This window comes from Miniopterus schreibersii (assembly GCF_964146895.1).
Source record: "Miniopterus schreibersii genome assembly, chromosome: 14".
Classification (NCBI taxonomy): Eukaryota; Metazoa; Chordata; class Mammalia; order Chiroptera; family Miniopteridae; genus Miniopterus; species Miniopterus schreibersii.
The window spans coordinates 3,019,045-3,041,541 of NC_138114.1; the positions used below are offsets into that span (position 1 = coordinate 3,019,045).

General features: G+C 51.1%; 1 protein-coding gene across 2 annotated transcripts in view; it reads right to left on the reverse strand.

Moving 5' to 3' along the window:
* GRID1 (glutamate ionotropic receptor delta type subunit 1) overlaps nt 1-22,497 on the reverse strand; it is a 624,630-nt gene that overhangs the window by 185,889 nt on the left and 416,244 nt on the right. For both annotated transcript variants that reach the window (XM_081157434.1, XM_081157435.1), the window contains 2 exons: nt 11,437-11,607; nt 230-391 (listed from right to left, as the gene is read on the reverse strand). In XM_081157434.1, coding sequence (XP_081013560.1) covers nt 230-391; nt 11,437-11,607 — 333 coding nt within the window. The remainder of the gene's footprint in view (nt 1-229; nt 392-11,436; nt 11,608-22,497) is intronic.

Below are 22,497 nucleotides of genomic sequence, written 5' to 3' on the forward strand. Positions count from 1 at the left end.
ACTTCACCTCTCTTAAGTCAATCTCCTTACATGAAAACAGACTATAACACAGAGCTATGAATCCTAGCTCACTCTTCCCTCAAATCCTGGGACAGGAAGAGTGGCAAGAAGACAGGCCTGGGAGCCTGCTGGGCAGCCACACAAGGAGCTCTACTTCAGGCCAGCTGCTGGAGGAGGCGGGGGTGGGAGGGCGTGAGGAGGGGCCCAGGAGGGCTCCCCTCACACAGACCTTCTTGATCGTGTCCAACATGGACCTCCCTCCGTTCCATGGCTTGGTGGACTTGCGGATGCAGTTGAGGCTCGCCATGCTGTGCCACTTCCGGTCCTCCAGCTTCCGGTGGAAGGCGTTGGCCAGCATCAGGACACTGTCATACAGGTAGAGGTTGGAGATCTGCAAAGACAAAGGCAGTGGAACCTTTCCCACTGGCGCATTTCCAGAGAGATGGAGAAGCCAGAAGAGGGCTGAAGTGACCCAGGATGCTAACACTACCAAGTGGTGCCCAGTGTCTGTGCATTCAAATCCCAGGCAGGAACTGAGTAGAATAAGACCCAGCCCTGCTTCAGGAACTAGAGTCGGGGGTGGATCTGAACATCAACTGGAAAACTGTGGTGGGGTCTTGCACACAAGCCCTGGCAAGACTGGAGTGGGACGTCCTGCTCAGGTAACAAAGCGGGAAGGGAAGGTGGGCAGAAAGCTCAGTCTAGATGGGTTATGGGATAAAAGGTGGGGAGCTTTATAAGGAGAGCTCAGCATTAGGCAAAGGCATGACTGTGCAAAGGAGCAGGACCAGGTGGGGCAGGGTATGCCAGGATTTCCTATAAAGGACCAAAAGTGAGGATTTTAGGCCTTGTGGGGCTTGCGGTCTCTTTGCAACTGCTCGACCCCGCTGTTAATAGTATAAAGGAGCCATAGCAGATACACAGACAAGGGTTGTGCCAATAAACCTTCATTCACAAAAACAGGCAGTGGGCTGGATTCAGCCTGTGGGCCACAGCTGGCCAACCCCTGGGTAAGAAGGACGGAGAACAGTTCGAGGCGTCTGCAATGTAGGGAGAGTGGGTCGAGAAGGAGGCAGGGACTGAGCACATGGGCCATGCTAAGGAGTAGGGCCATAGGCAGTGTTAGGGGAAGGGCTCCCCTGGAGGGTCTGCACCCAGACATCGCACTCTTGCCTTAGGAAGACTGCCCTGGCCCCCAAGCGGCGCAGCGGGGCTGTGGCAGCTATGGCCATGGGGATTCCAGGCACCACAAGCCTGATCTGCAGTGGCATTGCTGCCAGTCAGGGGACACTTCTGGGATTTGCAACTGTGCGCACCTGAGCGCGTCCCCTCTGCTTAGCTGTCCACAGCATAGCAGGTCCAAGAGGAGACACAGGCGCCCTGGAGCTCTCGAGAGCAGGGCTGTGAGGGGGAAGCTGGAAGAGCGGTGAGAAGACTGCACCATGCGGTGCACTCCAGGCGGGGACAGGCCTGCCGGTCACCCTCCTGACCAGGCCTGAGAGCCCTGATCCTGATTAGCCAGAAAACCAGCAGAGCCCCTGTGGGGAGGAGGGCAGCCCTGTTCTCAGGTGATACTCCTCATGCCATCCCCCTCTCCCACTGGGTGTCACGGAGCAAGAAGGGGAGACAGGAAGAGGAGGGCGGGGAGGAGGCAGGTGCGTGGCCGGCACAGTGGCTGCTGTGCAAACAACCATCAGCCAGAGGGGGTCAGAGGGTGGGCTCTGCCCACGGCAGCAGCCAGGTGCCTGCCAACAATGTCAGAAAACAAAGCCACCAGATGTAAATAGGAGAGTGTTGGCCTCACAGGGCTCTGGGAAGATCAAATAAGACCCCTGGGCTTCAGGAAGAACCCTTGCTGCCTCCCAGCCTCCCCACCCCACCTCTAGAATTCCCCTTGCACCCCAAACCTCCATGCTTGTTCTCAGCATGCAATTTCTATCCTCACATAGGCTGGGCACTCCCAAAACAGAGCCCCAGACAAGAGCCTGGGGGAGTCGGGTGGGCCAAGGGAGCGGAGAGGGAGCTCAGAAACTCCTGCTCCACCATGTGCGCCCAGAGTGGCGCCGCACTGCAGGCAGGGCTGCCGCCTCCCGCGTCTCTGTGCGCTGGGCATTCCTGCAGAGCTGGTCCTGTCTGCTTCAGCCCGCATACCTGCGGCGGGCAGGGCCATGCGTGCCACTGAGGCCCGCGTTCCTGGCGCCTCTCCATCCTGCCGGTGTAAGAAGCGTATAGAAGACAGACAGGAGATGTCTCAGTGGTGCCAGGAGGGTGCCGGGGGTGACCAGCTACTGCCAACTTAAACAAGAGCCTCAGGCCAAGGGGAAGCAGACGTGTCAACACCTGGGCACCTTTTCTGGGACCCTGCAGTCCCGACACAGAGAAGTTATTCCCACCCCCTGGAATTCACCGTAGGCGCTGCAGGGACACCAGGACAGAACCGTGTCTCCCACCCTCCAGCCCTGGGGACGTGCTGGGATACAAAGTGATAATGGAGACGTTGTATAAGAGGATGTAAGCCACTGAGAGGGAGCTTGGTTTTATTTTTTCTGAAAGGATAACTCGAAGCTGAGAGTCCTTGGTGACAGAGGATTTCTCTTCTTAAGTCATTCACGGGTCCCCCAGCCACCCACTCACAGCCGATGCTACTCAGCCAGGGACACTTGCACTCACATCTGCACCTGCGCACACCCACACCCGGGCAGCACCGCCCAGCTGTGCCCAGACCAGCACCCGTGGGTTTCCTTTTTCCCTCCGGCATCTTGATTCACAATAGATTAAGGTACTTAACAAGGGTATGAATACAGAGAGGCCTGCTACGAAGAGAAAACACAGGATGTGACTCAGAAAGGCCAGGGAAGCCCTCAGGTTCCCACAGTGCCTGCGGGAAGGGTGCGCACATTCGAGTTCCAGGGAACCGGTGTGAGTGATGCCCTGCCTGCGTGGACGGCCTTCCCGCTGCCCCACTCACCACGGAGCACCTGTTGCCATGGCAAACTACACACTGTCAGCTCTCAAGTGCATCCCCTCCCCGAACTCTGAGCGTCCTAAGTACAGGAGATGTTTTCACTATTCTAGATACTTCTCTCTATATATTCACTATCTCTAGAACCCAGCACCCAGGGCGGGCGGATGGAAGGATGAATAGATAGATGGATGAGTGTGTGGGTAGGTGAGTGGGTATGTGTAAGAGGAGGTAGGGAGATGGGGAGATGGATGGATGGATGGATGGATGGATGGATGGATGGATGGATGGATTTATCTCTTGATAAGAAAGCACACACTGAACTTCGTTCACAAAAAGAAAATACAGAAAACAGCAGGAAAAAAAGATTTGCTGCCTCCAAATGTGACTGTTCAAGCAACAGTTTGCTTATAATTCATAGCCCACTCAGAATGTCTTACTCCCCACGAGGAGCTGCTCGGGTCCCCACTCACTGCCGCCCGGGTCCCCACTCACTGCCGCCCTTCTCCTGGTGAGTGCTACCTTAAGACTCCCCAGCCTCAGACAGAGCTGACACTCGACGCTGGTCTGTGGTTCCTCCTCTGTTCCCACCTCAGTGTCCTCAGGGGACAGCCGCTGGATTCACTGGTGGGGACGCAAAGGAAAGATGCTGCCCTCACAGTCTGGCTGTCCAGAGAAGGGACTTATGGGGACAAGATCAAGAAGAGAGAGCAGAAAAGCAGCCTCTGGTTGGCTTCCTCCAGTCCTGACAAATGCAGGAAAGGCCTTTCCTCTGGGTGAGTGGGTGGAGACCAGAGTCAGGGCTCGATCAGGCTGTGCCCCTGAACCCAGGGAGCAGTCTGGAAGGAGAGAGGCTCCTGCTGCAGGGACACCCCTCACCATTGGTCTTGAGGGGCTAGCAGCCCAAGCTGGAGCTACAGGCCACAGGGCCAGGGCGGCGGGTGACTGGCCTGAAGGAGTCCTTGCCTTTCCCCTCCCACCTCAGTTCCTTAACCGCACAAAGCTCATTCACAACAGACAGACAGGCAGTGCAGATCCTGTCACTGTTTGAACCCTTAGCCCCCTGGGGCTCTGGCTGGCCAGGAAGGCTGTAGCACAAAAGTGACAAGGCCCAAAAGGCATTTCTAGTGAGAGTAGACATGAGGAGCAAAGGAGAGGCAGTGTTGATGCCAAGGGTGTGGCGGAGAAAAGACCCGGATGCAAAGCAAAGGACCTGGGACCAGGTCAGAGATGCCAGAGGAAGTCAAGTCAGAGGCACATGGACCCAGACCAGGAGAGGGAGCCAGGGCTTCCTGGGACCCGCGACCTCTTCCAGGTGGGGACAGAGCTGGAAGGAGCCAGGCTGGCTTGGTGGCCCCCCTATAGATGTGTGTGAAGCTCCTCTTCCTGTCAGACCGCGGGACTCTTACTGTGCTGTGCACGCCACGAAGCCTGGCACGATGGGCACACGTTTGGGCAGCTCTATTCACCACCACACCCCAGCCTGGACGGCAGCGTGGACACAGCACATATGCTACAAGCACTCAGCGAGCAGGCTGACCTCCACTCACGTTCGCTTGCCGAGTGCTGTTGAGCAAGGCCATCCGTTCCAGACTTATGTGGATGATGATAAAACACAATGTGATTGGGGCCTTGAGGAGGTACCATGGGTGCCCCCACTAACCCCTGTGAAATGCAGGCAGTAATGTGTGCCAAGTACTGTCCTAAGCAATTTGCGTGTATCTTCATTTTTGGAGGGACAGAGACAGAAAAAAATGGAGAGGACATACAGGACCCAAGCGGGCTGCTCCTCTGCAGTGTCCGCAGCTGTGGGCCCAGCACACACCCTACACACAGGGCATGGACCCATTGTGAAAAGGAACTTGGATCTGCCAACACCATTCACCCTCTTCCCCAATTCATCTTGGTCCTAAAGTTTCCCCAGGGCGAGAGGGGTCATATCAGACTTTTACAGGTTGTGGCTCAGAAGATTGAGCAAGGATCGGCCCTGAGCATTATGTCCCCAACACTGCTTGAAATCTGCTCACCTGGACACTGTCCCTGGCCTCTGCTGGACCCCAGCAGCAATGTCGCAGCTGCCAGAGCACCCTGGGCCTGAGCAGGGCCTTTCAGGGCTGCATGCCCCAAGGTGAGGACAGGCCACTTCTCTGTCCCGGTGGTGTGCCATAAGAGGTGCGAAAGCAGGAAGGCCCAGGGGTTCCTGACCCAGGCTCCCGAAGGGAGGCGGCTTGGTGGGCGCAGAGGCTGGCGTTTGCAGTGCAGGGCTGGCCAGCCAGGGAGCCTGCGCACAGCCAGTCCTGCAGGAGAAACCCAGGCGTGCAGGAGAGAGCGGAGGCAGGCAGAACATGACTAGAGCAAGTGGCAGCTGCAGCCCAGCCCTGTGGGAGGCACCGTGCTCTGTACTCTGCCCCCTGCTCAGGCTTAGAGGTTTCGGTCCTGGGGAAGCTTCCTTATGGCCTTCCTCATGGTCACCTCCCGTGACCTCGCATGGCTCAAGTACCCTCACTCCTCCCTAGGGAGACGGTAACCACTTTGCCTTGTCTCCCAGCCTCAGGCCCGCCCCTCTGCCCTGCACACAACTGTCTTCCTTGGACGCACATCTACAAGGGTCATGCCCTGTCCTTAGCACCCTGGCAGCTGCACTCCTCTTCATCTGACCTTCTTGCCTCTTACCTCTTGCCTCAGACGCACAGAGCTCTGCCCCTGCTCGCCCCAGCCTCTGGCCTTTGCATATGCCATCCTCCTTAACTGGAACACACTACAAAAGAGTGGTTAATATTGCCAATTTATTTGGGATTTGGGAGAATTAAGAGAGAGAACATTTGTGAAATGTCTAACGTATGAGCTGGCAGAGAATGTGCGTAATGGGTATTTGTAGAACTAATGAATGCTGGATAGTTTTAAACCTGTTCTTAGAAAAAAGGACACCAAGGTTAACAGACGTCAAGGTGTTTGCAGGAGGATGCCTCATGGAATATGAGTGACAGAGGGGAGAAGCCACACTGGGGGAAGGATGCAGGAGCCCTGGACCAGCGTGTCCCGTGGGGAGCTGTCCTCCAGTCAGGACCTGGGTGTGCATTTCCATGGTGTGTGACATCCCGCAAGGCAAGAGGTGAGTCCTCAGAAGGGAAGTAAGTAAGTGAGGTCACGTCTCTGGGAGGCAGGGGGAACTCCGCCGAGAGCTCTGCCTGGGGCTGGAAGCTCTAGAAGCCCGGGAAGACCCTCCGGGATGAGAAGGGGGGTGGAAAACAGGCCTGGCTTTCTTAAGAGTTAGTACCGGAACCCCCGTTTCATCATAACCACATTTTATTTAGGAATATATCTGTGTCAGCAGGAGCAAAGGCTACTAATAAGACTGTTAAACTGATCTTCGTGAGAAAATAAGGGAGAATTGACTTTAGTGCCAAGACCCAGAGGGAGAAAACTGAGGGCGGACCAGAAAGCCAGCAGGATGGTGAAAGGGGACTTAGCACATCAGGGGCTTTCTGTGCAGCCACCGTGCAGATGCCACCCCTGGGCCGCACCCCATATGTGACACCAGCTCTGAGATCTGGGTTTGCTGTATTGTTAGAACCAGGAAAGGCACTGGTCTCCCATCTGGGTCAGCAGCAGGTGGGACGAAGGCAGCCCCATCAGGAGCTCAGGTGGTCTGTGGACTCACTGAGTCCTCAGAGCAGGGTTAGAGGAGGGAGCAATAAAAGTATAAGCCCCTGAGAGGCGTGTGGAGCAGGTCAGGAGAGCTGTGTGCCGTTTCGCATCCTGTCTGGACCTCAGCAGGCCGAGACGGGAGAGTCGGGAGGGTCTGGAGCACAATGGCCCTGCCCCTGGCAGCCCCTGCTCTGTGCCCTGCACAGTCGGCACCATGCCAGGTGCTCCAGCCCCGGCTCCTCAGGGGCTGCGGGGTCCAAGCAGCTGTTGTGCACGCGCATCATCAGGGCCAGAACCACCCTTGAAGGAGCAGAAGTACAAAGGCAGCCAGGTTCCAGCCACACGCCAGAGTCTTGTCATTAGACCATTCACTGCCCCACCCAAAGCTGAACCCGGGAAATGTTCTCGTTACGAAGCGCTGCACCACCTCAACGCTTCTAAGCAGCCCCATTCCTCTCCCCTGTCGCTAATCAGGCCAAGCAGGCTGAGCAGGGAGCGCTCCTGGGCCAGCAGCGGGAGCTTACCTCAGAGAGCTCCCCAGACAGGCCTGGCCCTCCAGCAAAGTCAGACAAGCAGCCACAGAGGGTCCAGCTGGGAGGACAGGCTGACGCCCAGATGTCACAGCTTGAGAATCCATCCCAGGCCAGGCCACTCTACCAGACTGCTGCCAACCCACCTGTCCAGAGACAGGGCAGCTTGAGCAGGCCTGAGGAGGGAGCAGATGGTGCAGAGGGCAGAGGGGACAAGGTGACAGGAACTCCGCTCAGGCAGAGTCCAAGAGGAGGGTGTGGAGAGTGGGGAGGGGTGTTTGGCCATAGAGAGGATTTCTGGTTCCAAATGCACACGAGGCCACCTGCAGCCAGGACGGCAACCAGGTGCACCCCAGGAGACCACCTGTGCGCCTGTCTCTGACCAAGGCAGCTGTGACCTGCGCCCTCTGGCTGCTCACTGTTCCGCCTGGGTCTCTGGGGGAAGTGCAGCAGGAAACCGGCTGCGGTCCCAGGCGGCTCCGGTGGGGGCGGCTCCCAGCCGCTCCGGAGGAGAGGAGGCTCCCTGCAGGCTGAGAAAGCACTTGCAGCCCGGGAAGAACACAGAAAGCCTTAGAGAGAGATACGAGCGGCAGCGGTTTTGAAATGCTTTAACAGACTGAGCAGGGCAGCAGCGGTTCCGTCTGTCAAGCCACTCAACAATGTTAAAATGCACGAAACGGAGAAATTCCAACCTGAGGGAGCATTTTATCACACACCAGACTGGGCCCCGTGACAGTGCAGCATTCGCTGCACAGCGATCAGACAGCACAGCCTGTACCACTCGCCTGTCCCCCTTTGGAAGCAGACTTGCACACGGTGGGGCTGCACCATGGCAAAATGTCCGTCGCCTCACCTGCAGCAGGGAACTGCCAGGTAACGCGGCTCTAAGACGGTGCCTTGCAGACCTCCTCTGAGCATCACTTTGGGACGTCTCAGCACAGCAGCAGGGCTCTTCAGGTCTGGTTATCAGTTGCATTACTGCTGACTCAACCAGCCCTAAGCTAGCTTGTCAAGGAAACAAGACAGGAAAACCCAAAGCACACAGGGCTCAGTGGGGAAAACCAGACAGCCGCTCTCACACGGCAAGTGCAATGCTTCTGGAGCCGCTAGAACACACTGACATAGGTATTTTTCTTCCAAGGACTTCATCTATACTAAGTAGGAACCAAATTGATTTGCTATAATCGTGCTCGGCTGCCTTTACGGCACAGAAAGCCTGGACCACGGGCCCAATAAAGGGAGATGGAGCTTTGAGGCCAGCTCCACAGGAGGCTGAGAGGTGGATGATCCTGACAAATGTCTCTGTTCTTGATGGTTGTCAGGAAAACTTCGGACCCAGAATTATCATCCTAAGAGCAGCTGCTGGGGGAGAAGCTGAAGGTGCACCTGGGAGCTCCATCTCCAAAAGGAGGCTTCCTAACTTCACCAAGAAGGGTTAATCATCCATGACATATATGTTATTTTTCTTGAGCTGGTTGTTCTAAACATATTAGTCTCCTTGGTAAGTCTCACAGCCAGAGGCCAGTGGACACTAGTTTGCCTGCTGCACTGTCGTTAAGAAAGAAAGAAGTGTCAACAGCTACGGCGGAGACCTGAAGGGCACAGCCTGCGAACGGGATGAATCTGCAGGCTGTTCCGTGGCTGCTGGGCAGGACGGGTAAAGAAACCCACATTTCCCTCCACCACAGCCCCATGCAAGGCAGCAGATGCAACTAAGATGGAGATTCTTTAATACAGCATTTTATTTACAGGTCTATAAAGAGGCTTCTAGAGACCATTTAACTTGTGTTAAGAGCTACGCTTATCACAGATCCACCACCCATCAGTCCTAAGGGAAGGTCTCTGTGAGCAGAGTCTTGTATGAAGAACTCAGTGGCCCCAAAGACACGGCCTCCTCTCCCAGGAAAGGGAGCTCGACTTACTGCTACAGGGGTGACGGGCCAGTCAGCGTGTGTGACCCCTGTGATGTGGGGCGGACAGGTGAGAGATGCCCTCCCACCTGCTGTGCTCAGGAAGACGCGGGCACTCTTCCGTTCACGGAACGAGCCTTCCCATGGAAACGCTGGCCTCCTCCATAGCAACACTGCTGGTAGCTCAGTCTCATTCTAAATGTGTTTGTTTTACATGTTCTCTCCCCTACTTTTCCCTATGACTCTAAGAGGTAGGTAATATTCTATAATCCCCAGCTTACCAAGGCAGAAACTGAAGCACAGAATGACAAATAATCATGATTAAGTAATTAGGACTCCGGTTACTGGAACCTGAACCCACGTGACCTGGCTCCTGTGACGGCTGGGGCTCAGGCCCACCTGCTGCTGCCACTGGTGCTGCCACCACAAGGCCTCTGGGGTGTCCTCTTCCGTCTGCTCGCGATGCGGTGCCTGGGTCCCAGCAGGAGCAGAGAGGGGCCATGAGGCCCCGGCTCCAGGCCCGACGCGGCACTGACCGGGTGTGGCGATGACTCGCACAGCCTTCCTGCCCCGCTCCCCAGCTGTGCCGTGCTCTTGCTGGGCGTGGGTCGTTTCAGTGTGGCCTCTGCTGCATTCCCCCTCAGTCCCATCAGTCTCCCTTCCTTTCTTACGCTCCGGGTCAGGTTCTGTAATCCGGTGTGCCAGCTGTGCGGCCAACGCGTCCACCTGCACCTTTCAGTCCATGCAAAATGAGCAACCATAGGCCTCCAGGAGCACTGCTTCCCCCCACCCCAGCTGTGCAGCAATGTTTGTGCAGTGGGACATGGCCCCCACCCCTCAGGTAGAAGCGCAGTGTGACTAAGCAATAACCAGACAGCTGGATGGGGGCACAGGGCAGGTGGAGACAGGCTGGCACGTGTCTGGAGAGGATGACGCCCTGCAGGGCAGAGCCTGGGGGACCCTCCCAGGGCCCGGCTCCATGAGCAAGGGAGCCTCCTGCCCCCGACCCGGTGGGGATGCGGGATGGGCTCACACTGCCTGACCACATGGTCCACTCCTCCTCTTTCCACATAGAGAGCAGGGTGGTGAACGCAGAGGCCCTGCCTCTCCCTCCACACAACAGCACATGGGGAGGCAGGCAGGCCAGCAGCACCCAACCAGAAATTTGAGCACTGAGCGCCTGCCTCTCCTCCTGGCCCCTGTGCGCTGGGCTCCTGGGCCCCTGGGTCCTGCAGAGGCCTTTGGGCCACTCTCTTGGCCAAACGTTTCACCATCTTAGAGAAACCCAGACATTCTGCGGCTCCCCGGAGCAGTGACCATGGAGAGTGGGAATTACTGCAGCAAAAACTTGGTGTCTGCCGCGTTTCTGTAAGAACTATTTCCAGGTTTACCATCTGTTGGGGCCTGTTTCTTCCCACCCCCTGCCCCTGCCAAATACAAGATTGTAGAATGGATTCCATGCTTTGGCAAAACACAAATGTGCCCAGCCCACTCCAGAGACTAGCAATCCCCCCCCCAAATGTGTGTCCTGACAGGTGACACCAAAACGTCCCGGGGTGGGACTGACACTCAGGTGGCAGACACAGCCCGCCCTGTCCTGAAGCCTGACTCCCACGCCTCACCCCGGCTGGGGAAGCGGACGTAACTTGTTCCGAAAGCCGAATGGCAAGCATGTCGCCTGCACAAACCTCTGGGCGGTTTTCTCAAGGGGAAGAAACCTCTTCATGCTACCTGGCCCCCAGCAAGGAGCAAATGGAAGTTTCCTTGTCACGATATTCTCAGCGGAGAAGCAGATTCTAGGACAGTTCCCACAGTGCCTCACAGTTACCCCACCATCCGCAAGAGCCCCCTCTCAGGGCCGGTGCACAGCCCACACCCTGCCCAGGCTGCGCCTCTGCTGAGGGACTAGGAGGACTGACCCTCTGGACTTGGAAGGAATGGAGCAGGCAGGCAGGCGATGGTCCTGCCCCAGCAGCGTCCTGGTTGACCTAAGCCTCAGTATAAAAAGGTGAGCTGGTCCAGTCCCTAGTTGTCCCTATTACTGACTTCCCACAGGGAAGAACCTAAACCAGGTTCAAAACGGCGACTCCCCCCAGGAGGCTCCTTCCCCAGTCCTGCCAGACAAACCCTCCCCGAGAAAACAGTCCTCACACAAGCCTGAGACACAGGAGGCCCCTTCCTCCCTCAGCGGGTAACTAACTACAAGGGCGCCCAGGGAGCTAATAGGACCGTAACTGCCCACGGCCATCACCGCTTGTCCCGCTGCTCAGAGACGCTGCCTGGACGGGCTTCAACGTCACCACAGAGTTCTCGTAATTGAAGTTGGTGGCAGGCCAAGGGCATGGGGGAGACTCCCTCTGGAGGGAGTGGGGAGGTGGGCACTGACCTGCAGCATCTGGAGGTAGCCTTCCTGGGGGTCGCAGAGCAGGGAGGAGATGCGGTGGTTGTGCCTCATGCATTTCTGGTTGTCCTTGGCGGACGGGAAGATCTGACGGACCACGGTCATCCTGCCAAGGGCGCTGTGGACCAGATCCAGGATCTCCGGGTCACTGATTTCCTGGGGAGATAACCAGACCCACGCTTACCATTGACTCATGAACTTTCTCTGCCAAAGGCTCATCGGGAGGCCAACAGCCTGAACAGCTGATGCCAAAGGGTCTAAAGGACTGGGCCCAGCTCACATCAGTTGCTTGTTTACAAATAATAGTTGCTAACCCTAAAATGAAATGGCTTACTCAACATCTCCCCTGAGCCCAGAAAAAGGAGTCTGCAGCTACACTGCCACTGCGCTGGCTCCCACGGGATCAGGCTCTTAAGAACCAGCGATGTCAGAAGTCATGGTCAGCGTCGGGGAACAACGGCTGGATTTTCTGCTGGGTTAATTGATCTAATTTAGGCAAGAAAAGCTGGCTCCTTCTGACATAACTGACCAATGCAGCGAGTCTCCTCTAATTCGTTAATAATTCAATTATTTTTCTTAAAGATTTGCATACAGATTTTGAAACTACATCCATTCATTCACAGCACAAAATCTACCCAGCACCTTCTCAGTGTTCTGTGCTAAGCACTGGGGATGTGGCTGTGAGTCTGGCCTGATCCTGTCCAGAGGCTTGAGGTCATCACAGGACGAAATATGCAGATGGCACAGTGGGAAGCCTCGAAGCAAAGGAAATCCATTGCTTTCCATGTCAGGAGCTCGGGGAGCTCCGCTCACATCATCTCATTCACTGCTCACAGCAGCCCGAGGAGTTCTATGAGGTCGATCCTATTATTATTGCATTTAAAATGAGCACCCTCAAGCACAGAAATAGTGAAGGGAGCCAGCCGCGGGGCTTTTTCCAGGACGAGGCTTCTTGAGGAATTGGCACTGGAGCTGAACCTGAAGGATGAGCTTGTTAAGCAAAGTGCTTGCATGTGAGGGGGCAGAGGGGCAGGGCCACGCCGAGTGGTGGTGCTGCCGAAAATGGGAGCAGACCGTGGCTCCCAGGGCCTGGGGGGAAGGGCAGCTGCAGAGAGGAGGGCTGGTCAGGGGCAGCCCTGGAGCCCTGTCCTGGGCCAGGCAAAGCTGGCTAAGCCGCCCACTAAGGACGGTGAGGAGCCTTGAAAGGTTTTAGGCACAAACAAGCCACAGGCAGGTTTACATTTTTAAAAACCTCTGGCAGCTCTATGAAGAAAGAATTCCAGAGGCAAAAAAAAAGTGCTCCTGGCTGAGTACAGCACAGGAATGACAAACGTGGAACACACATGACCGGGGTCTCAGCAGCGGGAGGGCTCAGGCTGAGGAAAGTGGCCAGATCGGTCGCTGGTGGTGAGGCAGGGCTTTGTGCACAACCATGTTTTAAACTAGTTCTCCAGCCTCCCTCCTTGCAGATGATGTGTCTGGCTTTGAGACAGAGAGATGGTGCACATGGAGCTGAGGTTAGAATCCAGCGGTCACCTGCTTCACAGCCCCTGTGAGAACGAGAGCTCGGAGCGAAGGTAAACCGCGTGCTTCAGGAGCTGTCCCAGGGGTGCGACATGAGTGCAGAGACCGCTCAGTGGAAGCCACATGCTGGACCTGGGAGAGTAAGAAGTTAAGGGCGGCCTCCTTGGGAATGATCAATAGTTCCCAAGTACACTGAACTGCCGCAATCTCGAAAGAATTAAAGTGCTATTACATATTGAATCTGGGTTTAAACCACTGACCTATGTATTTCAGGCAAAAGTCCGTTTAAGGGAAGATGATCTTGTTGGACCAGAACCAACTGACAATCAAAGGCAGGGAAAGAGCAACGCGTTCACATCTCGGGAACACGGGGGGGACGGGCCAGGACCAGCTGGGTTCAAGCAGCAGCACAGACACAGGACAGGACGGCGCGGGGCCGTGGGGAGAGGGGCACACTCCTCTAGCCCCAAGGCGGACCGAGAGACGAGCAATGACTGGAGAAGCTGGCTTCACTCGGAGAAGCAAAGAGAGGACTTGGGGAAGGATTTTTTTATCTAGGAGAAAAATGCATAAGGGGTTAATCAGAGCCCGAGCACCTGGGAGAGGAAATGGATATGTCACATACCTTTCCTTTTCTCACTTACTTGTTTTGTTTAATTAATTTACTTTTTATTAAATTCATTGGGGTGCCATTGGTTGATAGGATCACATAGGTTTCAAGTGTACATTTCTACGATACATGATCTGTACACTGCACTGTGTGCCCACCACCCAAAGTCAAATTTTCTTCCATCACCATATTGGCCCCCTTTTCCCTTTGGTGTCTCCATGTCTTGGCCACCGTGGGTAATGCTGCAATGAACACAGGGGTGCATATATCTTTGAGAAAAATGTTTCGAGTTTTCTGGGTAGATACTCAGAAGAGGGGTTGCTAGGTCACATGGTAACTTTATTCTTAATTTTTTGAAGAATCGCCAGACTGTTTCCCACAGTGGCTGTACGTCTGCGTTCCCACCAGCAGCGAGGGAGGGCTCCCTTCTCTCGGCAGCCTCTCCAACACCGTGATTACTTGTCCTGCTGATAGCAGCCGTGCCAGCGGGTGCGAGGTGGTGTCCCACTGTGGTGCTGATCTGCATTTCCCTAACAGTTTGTGAGGCTGAGCATCTGTTCATATATCTGTTGGCCATTTGTATGTCTTCTTGGGAGAAGTTCAGGTCCTCTGCCCCTTTTTCTACTGGATTCCTTGTTTGTTTGGTGTTGAGTTGTATGAGTTCTTTATATATTTTGGGTATTAACCCCCTGTCGGAGCTGTTTACAGATATCTTCTCCTGTGCGGTTGGTTTCCTTTTGTTTTCTTGGCAGTTTCTTCTGCTGTGCAGAAGTTTTTGCCTTTCCTTGCCTTGCCTTTAGGGTCAAATTCACAAAATCTTCTGTAAGACCAAGGCCCATAAGTTTAGTATCTATGTTTTCTTCTAGGTCATTTATTGTTTTAGGTCTTATATTTAGGTCTATCCATTTTGAGTCAATTTTTGTATTTGGAGTCAAACAATCTAGTTTCATTCTTTTGCATTGCAGATTCCCAATTTTCCCAGCACCATTTACTGAAGAGGCTTTCTTTGCTCCATTGTGTGTTTCTGGCTCCTTTGTCAACAATTATTTCCCCATATACTGGTGGTCTTATTTCTGGCCTCTCAATTCTGCTCCATTGGTCAGTGCGTCTGTTCTGCCAACACCATGCTGTTTTGATTATCACTACTCTGCAGTATAATTTGAAGTCAGGGAGTGTGATGTTTCAGGCTTTGTTCTTTTTTCTCAGGATTGCTTTGGCTGTTCCATACAAACCTGGCAATTTTTTGCTCTGTTTCTTTAAAAAATGTAATTGGGCCCTAGCCAGTTTTGCTCAGTGGTTAGAGCACTGACCTGCAGACTAAAGGCTCCCAGGTTCATTTCTGGCCAAGGGCACATGATTTGGTTGCAGGCTCGATCCCCGGCCCTGGTCAGGGAGCATGCAGGAGGCAAACCAATCGATGTGTCTCTCACATGGATGTTTCTCTCGCCTCCCCTCCCCTTGCACTCTCTCTGAAAAGCAATGGAAAAAATATCCTCAGGTGATGATTAAAAAAATAAATGAATAAATAAGGTTTTTAATGTCTTTGGGATTTTGATGGGGAGTGCATTAAATCTATATATTGCTTTGGTTAATATGCTCATTTTACCTATGTTGGTTCTTTCAATCCATAAACACAGAATATCTTTCCATTTCATTGTGTCTTTTTTCTATCTCGTTTATTGTTTCTAATAGTTTGGGGTTTTTTAGTGGAGTCTTTAGGGTTTTATATAGACAGAATCATGTCATCTGCAAATGTGACACTTCTACTTCTTCCTTCCCAATTTGGATGCCTTTTATTTCTTCCTCTTGCCTGACTGCTCTGGCTAGGCTTCCAGTACTATGCTGAATAAGAGTGGTGAGAGTGGACATCCTTGTCTTGTTCCTGATCTTAGAGGAAAAATATTTCATTTTTTTCACCATCGAGTGTGATATTAGCTGAGTGTTTGTCATATATGGTCTTTATTACAGTGAGGTATTTTCTTCTATAGCCATTTTATTGAGTGTTTTAATTATAAATGGATGTTGTATCTTATCAAATGCTTGTTGATGAGATCATAAGATTTTTGCCCTTTGTTTTGTTAATGTGGTGTATCACATTGATTGGTTTGTGTATGCTGAACCATCCTTGTGCCCCTGGAATGAACCCCACTTGATTGTGATGTACTATTTTTTTTGTTTTCTTATATTCGATTTGCTAGTATCTTGTTTAAGATTTCTGCATCTGGATTCATCAGAGATACTGTAGTTTTCTTGTGTTATCTTTGCCACATTCTGGTATCAGGGTTATGTTGGCTTCATAAATGTGTTAGGAAGTATTGCCTCTCCTTCAGTTTTTTGGAAGAGACTGAGAAGGACTGGTATCGAATCTTAATAGAATGTTTGGTAGAATTCACTAATGAAGCCATCTGGTTTAGACTGTTTATTTTGGGGGAGGCTTTTAATGGTTGTTTCAATTTCCTCACTATTAATAGATCTATTTAGATTTTTCAGTTCTTTATGATTCAGTCTAAGAAGATTGTATATTTCTAGGAACTTAGACATTTCTTCAAAGTTACTGAATTTGGTGGCATACAGTCTTTCATAGTATTCTAGTGTGATCCTCTGTATATCTGTGATGTCTGTGGTGACTTCTCTTTCATTTCTGATTTTGTTTATATGAGTCTTTTCTCTTTCTTCCTTAGTGAGTCTAGCCAGGGGATTGTCAATTTTACTAATCTTTTTAAAGAACCAGCTCTTTGAAGTTCTTTTATTAAAACTCTTCTGCATCCTCAATTTCCTAGAAGGAACTTCTGTGGCCTGAGCACTCATCATGTACCCCAAGCAGGACCCTGGGGATCTGTAGGGAGCCTGACTTGCAAGGTTCCTTTCTGGTAAGTGTAACCATCACGTTCCCTGACCACCTGTGGCAGCACCTGGGCTGAGCCAGAGGCAATCATGTAAACAAGGGACTCAGCCCTACCCCCAGCTGCCTAGTCTCCGGGCCATTCCTTTATCATTCTGCCCACCTAGGACTCCTCGAGAGCTTGGCGCAGGTCTCCCGAACCCAATAGCTGTCACATGCCTCCTTGCTGTGAGGATCTGCTGGGTCTCTGGAGATCTTCCTCTTCCCGTATCCCAGGCCCCATCCACTCACTCTAGGCCAAGCGCATGTGCTGTCTGCCAGTGCACCGCTCCCTGCCTTTCAGTGATTCTGGGCCTGTTCTCAGCGTCCGGTACAGAGACAGCTGCAGTCAGGATCGAAAGACCCACAGAGGCAACTCCCCAGATCCCTCTGGGGCAATGCAAAGGGTCACCTCTTCTCCTACGAATGTGTCCTCACCTTTGGAGAATTCCAAACCTTTGTCATCAGTCAGTTCCAGCAGCTCCATGCCAAGCCCTCTCCAGTCCTGTTGGTCTCACTGGGTCCCTTTAGTACCATAGAGGTACCAGCATCGATCGACTCACTCCCTGCTCACTCCTGCCAAGCAATGCCTCTGGGCTGCACACCAGGTCTGCGCCTGGCCCAGCCTGAGGGGCCCAACCTCTGGGTTCCTACGGCCACAGGGGGCAATCCAAGCAGCCAATTCTCACAATCCACTTGGAAAACAAACCTGCACTTTGTCCCAGCCGAACATTCTTCCAGAGAGTGCTGCTGCTGAGCAAAGCAGCAAGACAGAGTGTAGATACGCATGACCTCCACTGACCCCGCGGAAGGCCGCGAGGCTGCTTTGGAGACCACAGTAGCATGCCACACCCAGACGCTCCCCGGAGGGCAGACTCCAAATCATCTGGTTCATTTCATTACTTTTAAAGTTCATGTTGTAAAATATATTTAACTCACAAATATTACATAAAGGTCTGAGCAATAAAACGATGCCAGTGTGCCTTCCATCCAGCTGAGAAATCACCTGCGTCCTAGCCAGGTGCCTGCGCCCCAGTGAGCCTTCCTCCGCCCGAGAGCCGGCCTCGGTCATGTTGCGCCTGCATCATGTGCAGCACGCACCCGTCGGCTTTCTGTCAGCTGCAGTCTGCGCCCTGCCTCCTCCGCGGTCCGGGTCAGTGGCTCTCCACCTCAGGACACCCAGGAGCTCACAGAACCACAGGGGAGCAGCCCTGTCCCTGGCAACAAGCAAGGCGTCTGTGCCCCCATTAGCTCTCTACATAACCCCAATACTCACCGAGCCTTAAACCCACTGGTCTCACTTTCGGTTTCTGCGATTTAGTCATGGTGACAGGCGCCGCTCCGGTGTACTCATTTTCACAGCTGCACACAAATTGTGTGCCCATGCCACCATTTATTTACTCTATTGTTGACTCCAGCTAAATGTTTTTGTTTGGTTGCCATTATAAATAAAGCTTCTATGCATATTTTTCTTGTGTATGCATCTTAGTGCACCTGTATAAGAATTTCTCTAGAGTACACACCTAGAATACGACTCCTTGATAGGAGAATATGAACATATTCAAATTTCCTGGGTATTATCAAATTTCCAAAGTGATTGTCCTAATTATACTCATGCCTGCGTGTTCAGAGAGTTCCTGTCGCTGCGCCTCCTGCCCGCAGGCGACGGTGTACAACTTCCTAAGATCCGTCCATCTAGGGAGTCGGAGTTGACACATCTTTGGATTGTCATTCCCTCTCCCTGAACCTTGAAAGGGTTAAACGTCTTTCATCCGTTTCTGAATCGTTTGTGCTTCCTTTCCTGTGCTTGTATTGTTGCCCAATTTCTATCAGGTTGGGTTTCTTGCATATTGATTTAACTTTTTTTAAAATTCTGGAGACTACGTCTTTGCCACATGCCACAGATAGCTTCTCTAGTTTCTAGAATGTTTTGTAAAACTAGCCTATCACCTCATCTAACCCAGTGTTTCCTTTATAAGAATTATTTTTATCACTAATTATACCTCTTTGTTTTATAGAGATTTTGTTTGCTTTTAATTCTTTGTCCTAAATCATTTTTTTCTAAAACTTCAGCCATGTTGTGCAAACTCTCCTGTTGCTCTGCATGACTTGTCCACGTCTCTCTACAGCTTCTACTCTGTCTAATGCATCTCAAGTTATGTGCCCTCATCCATTTCTAACAATGTTTATCTGGGTCCTCTCTCTTATTTGGATGCTAGAAGCTTGTCTACTTTATGAATTTTTTTAAAAAATGTTTTGTCTTAATTGATACCGTTATGTGCTGGTTTTCCATTTCATTCATTTCTACCCTTTATTATTTCTATACTTTCTTTGGATTTGTTAAGTGGTTATTTTCCAACATTTTAGATATGAAGCTTAGCTGATGAATCCTATATCTTTTACGTTAGAAAATGAAGTATTTAAGATAATAAATCTACACCAATATTGCTTTAGCTACATCCCACCATTTTGGTTTATTTTTGACCCATGAGTAATTTACTGCCGACTTTTCAAAAATGTTCAAACCTGAGGGTATTTTTCAGTAACCTTCCTACTGATTTCGAGTGTAAATGCAGTGGTGTGAGAATGGGGGCCGTGTGCTGGCCCTGGCGTGCACTGAGCTCAGCTTTGCGGCCTGTCGCGTGGTCAGCGTGCGTGAACATCTCCTAAACATTCAGTGTCCACTTGCTGGCTCAGTGGTCTGTTTTTAGGTCCATTATATCAGGAATTTGTCTATTTCGCCTTGTATTCAGCCTATATTTTCAAAATTTAAAAAAAAACACATTTTAAGGTTTTTGTTAGTCACACACAGGTGTGGCACTGCAGCTCCTTGCTGGACGAAATGTTTTATCGTTGTTCATATCCCCTCTTTACTCCTAGTAATGCCTCTTGCCCTGTGGTCTGTGGTGTCAGGCGTCTCTACAGTCGCACCGGTTCTATTCGGGTCCCTCCCCTCTTTCTTTTCCATCTCTTTGCTGCCCATCTTCCTCTGTCTCACATTTTAGTTGGGGATCCTGTAAACAAAATATGCCAGATTTTTTTTACATCCATCTTTAACTTTTTAGTAGAAATCTTGATCTATTTATATTGGGCTATGGTTACTTATACATTTGGATTGATTTCTACTGTATTGTTTACATGTTACACATTTTCCATTTATTTTTTCCTTCTGCTTCCCCTTGGAATAATTTTTTTCTATTTATTACTTTATTCTCTTCAGAAAGTTATATGCTCAATGTTATTCTTTCATTGGTTATCTCAGATATTTTAATATATATAACAAAGTGTTAAGTTAATCAGTGTTTTTACTCCTTTCTTCAATATTTATCTAATATTATTGATATTAATCACTGGCCTCCTGACTGATGTGATAACAATGCCCAGCATTTTAATTCTCTCTTTCTTTATGCCCTCCTAGGACACACCATTTCATGGCTTTACACAGTTATTATTTGTCTATTGAACCTGTGCGTATCAATGCATTGGTTAAACATTCTTTTCTAGGCATGAAACTTTATACCTGTGATCATTCTCCGGAAATACTTCACTTATAGTTTCCTTTAATGTGGGTTTGTTGATAATAAACTGAGTTTTTGTTTGCTAGAAAATGTCTTATTTTGATCTCACTCTTAAAAATAAAACCCTAAGCTGACTACTGTTTTCTCTCAGCACACGGGAGATAACAGGGTGTGGTCCCCCAGTCCCACTCTTGCCCAATGTATCGTTTCCTAGAGCTGCAATAACAAAACCATCACAGGAGGGGTGCACCCCTTCCAGAGGGGCTAGGGGACAACGCCAGCCTCCCCCAGCTTCCGTCGGCGTTTCTAGGGCTGTAGCCTCTTCACGCGCACCTCTTCCTGTGTGGCCACATGGTGTTCTCCTCTTCCACACAGATCCCCCTTTTACAGTGACATCTATGACATCTGGGATTACATTTAGGGCCCCCTAGGACAATCCGAGGTAATTCCCACACCTCGAGATCATTCACTCGATCCCTTTTGGGGAAAGTCTTCTGCTGTGGAAGGTAACACACAGTTTCCAGGGAGTAGGCCCCAGAAACCTCTGGGGGCCATTATTCAGCCCACTACCCCCAGCGTTTGGGAATCAGTCTGACTGCCCCTCCTTCGAAGATGACCTGTGTCTTCTCCTTGGATGCTCCTTAGGTTTTTGGTCTTTGGTGCTCTGCAGTGTCACACTGGAGGTGCCTAGGTGTGGATTTTTCCATCTTTATTCTGCTCCTGACCATTGGGCTTCCGACATCTGACCTTCGGTATCTTTCAATAATTCTAGAGAATTCTAAACCACAATGCCATTTAACATTATTTCTCCCCCATTACCTCTTAATTCCTTCTAGAAATCCAGTCAATAGTGTATTAGATTTTACTGTCCTTCCATGTGTTATGTGTGTTAACCTCCCTCTCACACCTTCTATCTCTGTTTCTCTAGGCTGCATTCCAAATAATCGCTTCATATTTCAGGTTCATTAATTCTCTCTACATATGTGTCCACTTTAATGTTCATTTTTAACTTCAATTATTAGGTTTTTAATTTCCTGAAGCTGTTTGTTTCTTTCTTAATTCTGCTTCTTTTTAAAAATGTCTTTTATTCCTTGATCATATTTTCCAGCTTCTTTTAATTTTTTAAACATATTAGAGCCTATTTATTTAATATCCTATGTCAGGCAATTCTAAAACTAAAGTCACTTCAAATCGCTTTAAACTGCCTTTTTTCCCTGGTTCTCACTCCTGGCGGCTTGTTTCTTTCCTTCCTCCCTCCTCCCTCTCCCTCCTCCCTCTTTCTTTCTCTCTTTCTCTCTTGTATGTAATCTTATTTTCCTTAGAATTTTCTTAAAAATTCCTTAAATCCAACTGGAATTATCATCACTCCAGAGAATATTTATGCTTCTCTCTACCTCCCACCTAGGAGCAGCGCCAACCTGTAACCATGGCATTTAATACTCAGTGTTCCCTGAGCTTTATTAGGAAGCCTGGGTGCGACTTGGGTCACAAGCCTGCTTGGGGGTTGCCAATTTTCAGGAAAATTTCTTCCCTCCAGGCAACTCCAAAGCCAAGACAGAAAATGTTCCTGGCTGTTCGCTCTGCCCAGTGAGTTCACTTCCAGTTCGCCCTTAACTGAGTCTGAGCTTTAACTTTATGTGTGGATCTTTCATTAGGCCCTACACTTAATCGGCTCCCCCACTGGCCTCATGGGTTCTGGGCCCCCACAGCCACAACAGAAGCTGCTCAACATCGCCACAGTTTGGCCGACAGACTCACGGCAAAAGCTAAATTTGAAGCTCACACATTTCCTAGAGTTTTCATTTCTCACTTTCATTTGGCCTTGTGCACATTACTCTTAACTGCTCCGTGATCTGCTTAAAAATATTTTAAATATATCAGGTCCAGAGCATCACTCAGGCTGATCATTGCTCCATAAAGACCTTGTACATAGAATGCTGAACCTTCTACATAGAATGTTCCGTCTCTTTCCTCCCAAACTTCAGAATATGCCTTAGCTGTGTGACTGACTAAACCTCAGTTATTATGCTAAAACTTGTATTTGCTTCATTCGCAGGCCTTTTCCTAGGTTTACTGTCATTATTAGAAGGGCTGTTTCTGAGGGGCCCGAGGCAAGAATGTGCAGCCTTCTCCATTTGACCAAATTCCAATTGTATTCTTTTAAAAAATATTTTAGTTTTATTCTTTAACTAAACATTTTTAATGTTGATCTTACGTTTCCCCCCTCCCTTTGCCCCTCCCCCCTCGCCTCCCCGCCTTGGCCTTCACCAAACCACCCTCGCTCCAGGTGGGCGCCCAGGGGCCTCAGGAAACCCCCGCGGCCTCAGCGGGGCAGAAAGCGCACCGGGGCCTGGTCCCGCTCCCGCGCCCGCGCCCCGCGCCCACCCGCCCTGGCTCCCAGGTCCCGCCCACAGGTCCCCATCAGTGCCGCTCAGTCTGGAGACCATCTGGAGGTGACAGGGACGGGCCAGGGAGGCTTCAGACGGATGGGCTTTAGAGGCAGGTGAAGTGCG